Source organism: Colias philodice, chromosome 22, assembly GCF_061535455.1.
Source record: "Colias philodice isolate Cphi_HAF_F1 chromosome 22, ilColPhil1 Martin Lab GWU primary, whole genome shotgun sequence".
NCBI lineage: Eukaryota > Metazoa > Arthropoda > Insecta > Lepidoptera > Pieridae > Colias > Colias philodice.
The window spans coordinates 4790112-4802319 of record NC_143107.1 but is presented as its reverse complement, the minus strand read 5'-3'; the positions used below and the strand labels follow the sequence as shown (position 1 = coordinate 4802319).

The following is a 12208-nucleotide window of genomic DNA, read 5'->3' as shown; positions in this document are numbered from 1 at the left end:
TCGAATTATAAGACGTTGCCACGTCAAACATTGTTAGCTTGTAACAAAAATTACAAAAGTCGGTTATAATAAATAACAAGAAACGGACACAGGGTGAATGAACAGAAGAAAAGTTATTTAAAGATCATTATTTACTCTATAGTATATAGTTGGATGTTTTGCATTTGGCCGAACACAGGTAGGAACAGTCGCATATACAAAAAAACACACCTAACGTCAGAAAAGTGCTTATTTAAATATTTAAAATTTCAGCTTTAAAGAAAACATGCTGAAACTTCGCACGCTAATGCAAGAACAGCCAATCAAGCCCCTGGATTTGGCAATATGGTGGACTGAGTACATCCTTCGTTTTGGCGGGAAACATTTAAGGTCTCCAGCCATGCTTATGTCTTGGTCCGCATATTATGAATTACCCTTAGTTTTTACTTTATTGTCAATAATGTGTGTTTTGTTTGTTATATTAATATTATTTTTATCTTTTATTAAAAGGCTGGTATTGAAATGTGTAAAAGTTAAAGTGAAAACTAGTTAAATTACTACTTATATTTAAGAGACACCTCTTTTACTTCCTATTTATCTTTGTAAAGTTGTTTTAATAGATTATTTTATTTTACCTACATAAAATTAATATAGTTGACGATAGTGTTATCCTTTAGTTACTGTTTTCATTTTTATTTATTATTATTAATCGTAAGCTTTCATATCTATGTAATTTATTATTTTAGTTATAGTAGTCATAATTTTAGCTGGCTCTCTATTAAATACTGTACATAATTTTTATGTTAAACGATTACCATTTTTACCTTATTAATTGATTTTCCCACCACTTAAGGTTACTTTCTTAACTCCACATTTTACGATGAAGTTAAACTATGTCAAACAAATTAATTATTGCCACAATTAGATTTCCTTCCTCTGATTCATTTCATTTAAAGATGTACTAAAATCACGCACGAGACCGCCTGACTTGATTTCCTTGCGTCTAACCCCGCACACACGCGTGGTTAATATGTTTCTTTGCATGTAGTGTGGACACGTCTGGATGACAACATGTAGACATGGACGCGCGTGTTTTCAATATACGTATAAAAAATTACATAAAAAAAAATTCAAAAATTCAAAATTATTTATTTCGTTTCCTTTACATTCGTCTTAAACAAATTTGTGATTGGAACACTCCTAGTAAGCAAATAAAATGCTTGTGTCAGGAGGTTCCGCTCTTCCTTAACACTAGATGAGACATAGAGGGGCATGAAGCGGAGCAGTCTGCTAATCGCCTTAATGCGATCCTTTTGATAAACACCAGAAATAGAATGGATAAATTGTTGTAGTATTGACAACACTTAAATCACATCATGGCTCGAGTGTGGTTGTCACTTTTTTATTTTTAAACTACATTATATTAAGTGGAATTCAATGCGCCAAAATACTCGTAGCTTTTCCGACGCCTTCCATAAGTCACCAAGTGATTTTCCGCCCCTATGTCCATGAATTGGTGAAACGAGGACATGAAGTCGTTTTGGTTACGACTGATCCCGCTTTTCCTAAAGGACAGGCTCCCGCTAACCTAACAGAAAACAAGGCGGTCTTCAAAAGACGACCGAAACTATAAATGCTGCAGTGCCAGTAGTCGGCATTCCTATGATGGGAGACCAGTGGTATAACACAGAGAAGTATGTTCATCACAAGGTTGGTCTACAAATGGATATACATTCACTAACAGAAGAAACATTCAAGGAAGCTGTAAACACTTCGTATAGGAGCTAGCAACGTTGACAAGAGAGAATTTTAGTATAGTTGGTTCTTTGATATACTGTTTCTCTTCCTATTTCGGTTAGAGTCCGGGCTGTCTATGATCATAATCAAGTGCTGTAAAAACGTAGCAGGAGTATGAAAACAAAATTCTTGGTTTATAATAAAGCTACAAAATATTTTTTTCTTGGCTTCATTTGGATATTTGATAATTAAATCTGAGTACCAGTCGACCCATTTATTTTTAAAATCCTAATATAGGGAATAAATAAACAGACATGTTCAAACACATTTTAATGTGGACTTGATAAATATAATATTTTCTATGGTCTTCTTCGTAGTTTTCTTAATGTTAGGTGATCATAAATTTTCAGTTAGTCTAAGGATTCACCTATCAATAATATTATCTACCTGTTCTTTATCTTATAGCTATAAAGAAAACATGATTCGGCTTCGCACACTAATGCAAGAACGGCCAATCAAGCCCCTGGATTTGACAATATGGTGGACTGAGTACATACTTCGTTTTGGCGGGAAACATTATTTTAAGGTCTCCAGCCATGAATATGTCTTGGTCCATGTACATATTATGAATTACCCCTAGTGTTTACTTTATTGTCAATATTATGTCTTTTAATTGTATCATTCATATTGGTATAATACGTTTTATTGTGACACTTGTTTTAAAAATTGTAAAAGTTAAACCAAAAACCAGTTAACATTGCAGAAAATATCATAGTTTTATAATAGTGATAGTAGCATAATTTTTAAAATATTTATATATTTTATTGTAATGAATAATGATTGTACAAAATATATACTGTTAGTGAATACATTTATGACTTGTTGTAATTGTTAATGCACATCAATACATAGCACTTGTATGTAACGACACTTGTTAGTCTTTATTGCGATAAGTAAATATATTTTATGTTCTTGTTTTATAATATTTTTTGGTCTTACGTTTCAACTTCAACAAAAATTGTCAAAAGTTAATTAAAAATACCTTTTGATTTTTTCATAATAATTTAAAATTGAATAAAAATCTAAGGAATAAAATAACTGTCGTAACGTAGTGTGTGCCAATTTTTCTTCATATATGCGAAAAGAACCAATCACCGCCTTAGACTTTGCTATTTCTCTATTGGATAACGAGTATCAGCAATTATCACGCTATATTTGTTGTTATTCTTTTGTTATTCGTGATACCACAGATAATTAACTGTTAAAGATAATGATTTGTTTCAGTGTACGCGCCACGAAAGAAGTCCCACAGTAAACCATCTTTAAGTTTGACAGGTCAGCCGTCATCCATATTGTAATTTGTAAAAAATAGTTGCGAGTTGGTTGCGAGTTGTACCGTACCACTGCGACTTAAACCCGTTAGAAAAATATGAGCTCTGATGATTATGAGATGATGATAGGATGAAAAAGATTACATTGGGGCGTTATAACTAATATTAACCTTGGTACATAACAGAGTATTGTTACAATTAATTTGTTTTTATACATACAACACAAACAATGAAACGATATTTTCTTTACCTTTCCCGATGTAATTTCCCAACTCTGGAGGCATCTGAACCAAAATAATATAATATTGGCAATATTATTTTAAGCTCTGACAGCGCCACGTCGGGACGTTTTTCATGGTGCATTCTCCTCAAGTAATAATAATAAATAATTCAATGAAAAACCTCTTCATTTAAATCGGGCTTCAAAAGGATGAATTACCTTTAATAATTTTTATGATTTCTAAAAAAAAACTGGCGCTATCTTATCAAAAACGGAAGTAATTAATGAATTAGAATATTATGATTATGGAAGATAAAGAAAGCCAAATTACAATGAGTGAATGATATTATCATTTGATTGCAAATTTTATTAGAACTTCATATTCAATACATTTGAATTGAATATCTTTATCACTTCCTTCTACTCTTTAAAAAAATATTAGATATATTTTTTTATATTGCTTGCGTAGGTAAAAATTACTTTTTATTTATATTTAAATACTAGCGGTCCGCCCCGGCTTCGCCCGTGGTACATATGAAAAATAGATGTTGGCCGATTCTCAGACTTACCCGATATGCACAGAAAATTTCATGAGAATCGGTCCACCCGTTTCGGAGGAGTATGCAGACTAACATTGTGACACGAGAATTTTATATATAAGATTGTTATTAGTAGCGAATAAATAATAAAATTAATAAAAATAAATATCCAACATTCAAATATACACGACAAATACATACCTACTTATTTAATTTTTTTTTCTCTTTTTTATTAAAACTTATGTAGATCATAGACATGATTAAAGGCAAGATTTTTCCACTTACATACCTATTCGTAATCTAAGCCTATTCGTAACAGTTTTGAGATTAACCTTTTACCATCCCTCATTTATGTTAGTTTATTTATAAAAAGTCATATAATTTGATTATAAAACTTTAAATTTCCATTTTATTTTTCAAATCTGAATAATTTGTAAAATGTAGGAATTTCATCTCATTCTCCCTATTTAAGAAAATCGCGTAATTATCTTAACATTAGGTAAGATAAGACACACGATACAAGTACCACCCCAACAAGACTCAATATCATGCTCAAAAATTATCTGGAACAATACGCTATCTATGTATTAGGCATAATTTTTTAGGACAAAGCTAGTCGTCCGCTAAACGGATGAATAAAATAAATTAGTCGTCCGATTACCGGATGAATAAAATAATTTAATCGTCCGATAACATCTATTTATCTATATAGTTAGGTTATCGGGGTTTCTTTAGAGAACTGCCGCACGTATTATAGGTTTTTTGTGGGGGGGAGAGGGGGGAGGAGGGCACACGTAGGTATTTGATTTTTTTTTTGCGCGTCGACGGAGCCCCACTTCGCGGGGCTCCTATTTCTGTGTAGTTTTTTTTTTAAGAAACCTAACCTAACCTAACCTAACGGCTAACCTAACCTAAACTTGATTTTTTTGCGCGTCGACGGAGCCCCGCTTCGCAGGGCTCCTATTTCTGTGTAGTTTTTTTTTTAAGAAACCTAACCTAACCTAACCTAACGGCTAACCTAACCTAAACTTGATTTTTTTTTGCGCGTCGACGGAGCCCCGCTTCGCGGGGCTCCTATTTCTGTGTAGTTTTTTTTTTAAGAAACCTAACCTAACCTAACCTAAAGGCTAACGGCTAACCTAACCTAAACCTAACCTAACGAATTGAGGGCGAATATCTCGGCCATTTTTTATTTCAGAGAAAAGTTGTTCCTATAAAACATGCTTATATTAGCGTAATCTTTACGATAAAACAATAATAAATAGGTGTTATAATGACACCAACTCCATCAAAAGTCCTGCGCCCACTTTGCTTTAGTCCAACCCAACTAGCTTTAGTGTTAAAAGGTTATCTAGTAATCCGAATAATCGGACGATTAAATTATTTTATTCATCCGGTAATCGGACGATTAAATTATTTTATTCATCCGGTAATCGGACGACTAATTTATTTTATTCATCCGTTTAGCGGACGACTAGACACTTCGAATTTTTTAATATGCCTTGTGGCGTACACATTGGTCTTTGGACCTTACTACCACGAAATAAGGTGTTAATTTGTATGATTATTATAATACATCGTCGCTCGGTAATTTTTGACGATCTTTTTATAGCTCACACAAATAATCACAATCGATTAATTATTTATAGTACGTAAATGATCCCCCTACACGATGATACGGGACTTCACTCTTATGATCAAATAAGATAATAATATTATGTAGGTATCCTTAATAACATTAAATTGATACTGCAAACCTTATCGATCAGATATCTACTACTTAAATCAATTTAATTAGTAATCTGTAACAAACAATATTACACAGTTCTTTATTTCACCATGTCGTTTGTAAATTTAAATTTATTCTTTTTACTGTGTATTCTAATAAGTAGGTGTCAAAGTGCAAAAATTCTTGCTGTGTTTCCAACGCCTTCTATAAGCCACCAAGTCGTATTCCGTCCATACATACAGGAATTGGTGAGAAGGGGTCATGAAGTGGTCCTCATTACACCCGATCCTGCATTTCCTAAAGGCAAAACTCCAGCTAACTTCACTGAAATAGATGTTCACGATCTATCATACAATCACTGGGAAGAAATCCTTGCAGATCACAATGGTAAAAAAGAAAATATAATACAACAAGTGATAAATTTGTTCGATAAATTCACATCGACGTTTGAAAAACAAATACTTACGGATGAAGTGCAAAGGATATTGAGAGAAGAAGGCGATTCATTTGATCTCATAGTGGCTGAAGCTTGCGTTCGAACTGCGCTAGGTCTTGGCCATTTATTGAAAAAGCCTATGATACAATTTAGTTCCTACGGCGGTGTAACCCAACAATACAACATGTTCGGTGCTCCCATGCATCCAATAGTATTCCCCACGCCTGTAAATCAAAGACTTTATAATTTAAGTACTCGAGATAAGATTTGGGAATATTTTAAGTTCCTCGTTTTTGAGGTTTTATGTTTACTTACATATGAAAATGACATTTCTATGGCCAAAAGGCATTTTGGTGATGACATGCCTTCATTTGATGAAGCTACCGATAAATACGTACAAATGCTATTTATAAATGAGCATCCTATATGGGCTGATAATCGTCCCGTTCCTCCTAATGTTATTTATGTAGGTGGCATTCATCAAACAGCTGATAAAGAACTACCAAAGGTAAATTTACTATGTACTTGTCTTTCCTTTAATTTCTTTGATTGTGTTTTAAAGTTTAAATAAATATTTATTTTTTGTTCAGATACAATAAATCTATTTGTAGGGTCTTCAAGCATACCTCGATTCTTCTGAAAATGGTGTGATTTACATTAGTTTTGGAACCAATGTGAGAACTAACACTCTTTCCATAGAAACAATTAAATTGCTGACCACTGTATTTTCCAAATTGCCGTACAATGTATTATGGAAGTGGGATGAAGATGAACTGCCAGGAAAAACGGACAATATAAAGATATCGAAATGGTTGCCACAGGCTCAACTGCTGAGTAAGTTTTGTTTTTGCTATATTTGACACAAAATTTAAAAGATAACTATTTTAATACTGATAATCACCTGCAACTATTTATTGATAAGATAATAACTACCTAGTAGTGGCATTAGAATTGTGATTGAATTTACTGTATTGTTACGATCCAAAATATTTCTAAACGAAGTGATCTTATCAACTGGAGTTGAATAATTAAATGTTTGAGCTTGAGTTGAGGACAATGAGAAAATAATTTCATCCGATGAAATTTTTTCTAATATACTAAACAGTAAACAAGTGTATTGAGTAGCACAAAAAGTAATGTTACTATATTTTTGTATAATTATGAAAAAGATGAAGCTGTTCAAAATTATCGTACCTAAGTGCTTTTACATCTTTATAAGAAAAATTATACCCCACCAAACCATCGGTGACTTTGGATAATATTCTAGTTTGACTCTGTTGAAAAATTAGGAAGTCGACAGGAACGTAAACATATAAATTTTTATTGTCAATAAATAAAATATTTTCATTTCGTCCCTCTTGATGTTCATTTATTTACTGTCCTATTCATTATTGAATAATGATAGATTCTTAATATATAAAATAGATTAATATAGACTAGTACGTTTCTCATAGTCATGCTAAGTTGGGATAAAATCTTTTGCTTTCAACTTTACTAATTTTTTTCAAGCTATTGCATAGCTTCTATCGCTGGCCTTGAGCGCAGGGACCGAATCCAGAAATTTAGGAACGAAAAACCTCACGCTCCCCACTCCGACGGGCGCGGAGGTGTGGCTTGAAGGCATAGCATGCAATAGCTTTACCGCGGCAGTCCCCGAGTGCTACACGTCTTTTTTAATTTTAACAGTATTTATGACCAAACTAAGTTATTTAACCATTTACTGATTGTCTCGCAGGCAATGCAGGGAAGCAAAGGCAATATCGTACAAAAAGAACGCTTTACTCTGATGATTCACATAAGATTACAGAGATAAAGAAGTAATTACAATTGCATAGCAACTGACCGAAATAAACATGATAATAATATTTCAATGTGAATGTGATACAATCTTACAAAATTAAAAAAAATGCATTGCGTGATGGGTTTCACTAATCTTCATCAATTAATAAGATAAGCGTTTTTTTCGATACAGACTTGTATCTGGGACTGTCTTGTGAGATACATATAGAAACTTATTCAGAAAACAAAGCTATTTTGCAATTTCTTTTGCATGACAAATACAATCAACATGAAAAAGTAATATAATAATAGCTTAGAATAATAGAAAGAAAAAGATAAAACTCAACATACAAACATTTTAAAATATCTTAATCTTATTAAACACCAATTTCAGAGCACCCAAACATCAAGCTATTCATAACACAAGGTGGTCTCCAATCAACGGATGAAACAATAAATGCTGCAGTGCCTGTAATAGGCATTCCAATGTTGGGTGACCAGTGGTACAATACTGAGAAATATGTTCATCACAAGATTGGCTTACAGCTTGATATACATACAATATCAGAAGCAGAACTGACAAACGCCGTGAAAACAGTAATTGAGGATAAGAGGTGAGATTAAAGCATGATTCACTTTACCCGAAGCCGGGAAATTGATGAGACAATATCCATACAATTTTCAACGGCGTGCCCCGACCGGGCCGCATTCGAGCCAAGTTCAGGCATGAATCAGTTCATACAAATAGTACTTCCTTATAAGTACTTCCTACTAATATTATTATAAATGCGAAAGTTTGGGAGGATGGATGTATAATGTATATTGAGTATGTATGTATTACTCTTTCACGCAAATACTACTGAACCGGTTACAATGAAATTTAGCACACATAATATAGAAGGTAGCTTGAATTAACACATAGGATAGGTTTTATCCCGGAAATCCCACGGGTACGGGAACTATGCAGGTATTTCTTTGAAAACTTCTTATTGTAAGATAATTATTTTTCAAATAATATGACTGTCATAAGATGAATGTTTAAAATGCAAAAAATAATGGCTCATTCTTTTCCTTTACTACTTAATTGTGTTAATTATTAAATGTATTTAAAACAGCAACAGCAACTTTTATACAGCATTAAGTGAAATAATTGTTTTAAACACCTCACCAAATTCATTTTCTAGATAAACAATAGATACGAATTTATTCAATGTTTAACCACAGTTTACCAAATAGTTACTACCTATATTTTAATACTCTCTTCTTTTATTAGATCATAGTTACTCCCTAGTTCTAGGATTGAAAGTAATCATTTATTCTAAAATGGTTATTTCTTACAGATACAAAGAAAACATCGTGAAGCTTCGATCACTGATGCGAGAACATCCAGTAAAACCTTTAGATTCTGCAGTATGGTGGACTGAACACATTATTCGTCATGGAGGTTCTCATTTAAGATCACCAGCGTTTAACATGTCTTTCTATACTTATTATGAATTACCTCTACTTCTTACTGTAGTTTCAATATTAATTACAATAGTTGTAATATCAACGTTTGTGTTACGTAAACTTAAAAATTTGTTATTTAACAATTTACGTGTTAAGTATAAGAAGTTGTAATTGTATTGTTATTTAATAGTTTAATTTAAGTAACTTATTTATTCAAAATAAAGTCATAATTTTAAGTTTAAATGATATTATATTTCTTTTTAATACGCTTTTATTAACTTCACCTGTTAGCTTGTATGTAATCGACTTCTTTAGACTCTATTTCGACTCACTTTAATCGGACAGATTTAATTCAAACTTTGAACACAATATATTAAAGATCAATGCAATAATTTCATGAGATTAAGCTTGTTTGTTAACTATAAGGTATTATTTTATTTTTATTGTGTTTTCAATTAATACCTTGCATTAGTTCATATTAATTCATTTTATTTACCTACTACAAATTAGTTTTCTCGATATTCAGTTTCAGTTTTATAATATTATTTTTAACATAATATTTTAACATCACGATCAGTTACAAAAACATATTCAAATCGATATGGGTTAATCCCACAGGAAATGGAAGGGTCGGGTCAAAAAGAGATGTGAGGCAAATCTAATTACTTGAAAGACGTATTCACGTATATTTTTCCTTTTAAATTCGAACCACATTAACGTTGTGATTTTTGCATGATAATGTCCTACGATAAACACAATATACTTAAACAGCTTATTTAAAGCAAGTAAAAATAAATTATAAGGAAAAAATTTTGTCATTAATCAATAACTATGAAACGATTTTAAAATTATATAATCTCGTACAAACAATCTTTCAAAAAAAAATATACAAAAACTAGTTTGTGAGGAGAAAGTAAGAGAAATAAATACTTTTATATTTTTATGTTTTGGTGAGCTCAAAACTCGAGAACAGCTCAACCGATTTTAGATAGATAGATAGATAAAACGTTTATTCATAGAACACAATAACACTTACAAATAAAACACAAAAGATAAAAAACAGTAAACAATACAGAAAACACTCATACACACAGAAATATTAAAAGTATAACAATTAAACCGTTAATGTGCACTGCGTTCTACGAACAGGCCTTGGCTCAGCATAAATGTCTGAGTTTTTTAAATAAACCCGGACGCTGATATTCTGCCAATGCCTCTTGAGGGCAGAAAATTAAAATAAACTTAAATAAATGGATAGCAAGGGAGATAAAGGTTAAATATTTATAAAATTATAGTATACAATATCAATAAACATATAGGTACACAAATGAAAGGGAAATACACAATATAAGAAATAATAATAAACTTCAGGAACCAACAAGCATTCCACAGAAGGTGTAGATAACTCTGTACGCTTACGCCTTACGGCGGAAAGACTGTGCAAATGAACAAAAATAAACTAAGAAAAATAAATAAATATATCAAAATTATGGAACTGATTTTTGTATTACTAAGGTAGTCTCGATTGACAGTTTTGAATCTTGATTTACAACAAATGTTGCGTATGGGCGGAGGAATGTCGTTCCAACATTTTGTTGCATAGTACCTACTTGAAACTGCCGCGGAAAGCCAATTTTGTCAATTCTTTTTTTATAATATTCCTTAAAGTATGAGGATGGTTCTTTTGGAAAGAAAACGTAAACATGCACCACGGGCGAAGTCGGGGCGGACTGCTAGTATTATATAAATTGAACATTCATAAATTCTCGAAGTCATAATACAAAATGGATGATAAAAATTTCAAACATTTCCTAAAAGCATTCGATTTGGACTAACTTTGTTGGAAATGTTTTCTTACGATTTGATTCAGTAATTTGAAGAATTCTGAGAAATTTACATATTTATTTTCGTTCTTTCGGAAGCAAATAATATAATAGACTGTAAGTGGTTTGTCTCATCATACGCATACTAAAGTAACATGCGTCTATAAAACAAGATAAATGTATAATTTTTATACTTGGGTACTGTTTATTTAAGTTTCCTATGGAAACGATTAAGAATTATTGAATATTTATTTTGTTTAAGTGTTTCAATAAAGAGAAGAGAATTGAAAAACCTTTACGATGTCTTTATTACTGGGCTCTTATAATTAATATAAGTACTGAAAATTATAGTCGAAATTATTCAATTTTTTTCAGTTTCTATAGATTTTTTCTACAAAAGCACAAAAAACAGATATAAAATACGTATCATTCTTTGCACACAACACATTACATAATATATTGAACAGAAGAATACAACATAAGAGCACCAAAACTATATTCAAACGTCAAGTTAAGTGAACATTTTTGGGCTGAAAACAACTATCGCTAAGTAACCCTACGATAAATAACTGTCATTAGACTGCAAGAAAAATAACAAATATTCGTGACTTCATATGCGTCGATAAAAGGTTCCCTCAACATAAGTAGAAAACCCTGCTAAAGTTGTTTTCTTTTTTTCTCAGCTTTAGAGTTTCCAATTTCCGTCTTATGATTTGAAAACGTAAGAGATTTAACATTTCCATAATCCTTTTCAGTAATAGATATTATTATTTATTAATTCGAAAATGTGTTTGTTTGTCTTTCTTCCACGTCGTAACGGAGCGATTTCAGCATATGATTTTTGTGTGTGGAGATAGATGGCTAGAGAAGTGACATAGGACACATAGCGGTGTCACAAATATCACTTTCCCATGTGAAGATGTCATTCGAATCACTGAAAGTTACAAATTCTGATAAATGGCGCTTTATTAAAATATTTCTTATAAAACTAGATAAACGGGTGTTCTATTACATAATATGAAATAATACTTAATCTCTAAGACTCTAAAACGTTAATACATAAATGTTAAATGAATTTGATGATTACTTCATCGAGTTACGTGTTTCTAATTAAACGTCCACCACTGTAGATTACAAATTATTGACAACTGTTAATTTTCTTTAACCACGTGGGCAGAAAGCAAGT

At 31.8% G+C, this 12208-nt stretch overlaps 1 protein-coding gene across 1 annotated transcript; it reads left to right on the top strand.

Annotated features, from left to right (window-relative positions):
• Window positions 1-5643: 5643 nt before the first annotated feature.
• LOC149478426 (UDP-glucosyltransferase 2-like) lies at window positions 5644-8368 on the top strand. The gene is made up of 3 exons (XM_089709240.1): window positions 5644-6479; window positions 6583-6805; window positions 8145-8368. The coding sequence occupies exons 1-3, from the start codon at window positions 5646-5648 to the stop codon at window positions 8366-8368; spliced, it is 1281 nt and encodes a 426-aa protein (XP_089565366.1). The 5' UTR covers window positions 5644-5645.
• The last annotated feature ends 3840 nt before the right edge of the window (window positions 8369-12208 follow it).

Excerpts from the sequence above, each read along its gene's own strand:
- LOC149478426 (XM_089709240.1), top strand. The coding sequence starts at position 5,646 with ATGTCGTTTGTAAATTTAAATTTATTCTTTTTACTGTGTATTCTAATA. Across the intron at positions 6,480-6,582 it reads CTGATAAAGAACTACCAAAG|GGTCTTCAAGCATACCTCGA; the intron begins GTAAATTTACTA and ends ATCTATTTGTAG. Across the intron at positions 6,806-8,144 it reads GCCACAGGCTCAACTGCTGA|AGCACCCAAACATCAAGCTA; the intron begins GTAAGTTTTGTT and ends CACCAATTTCAG.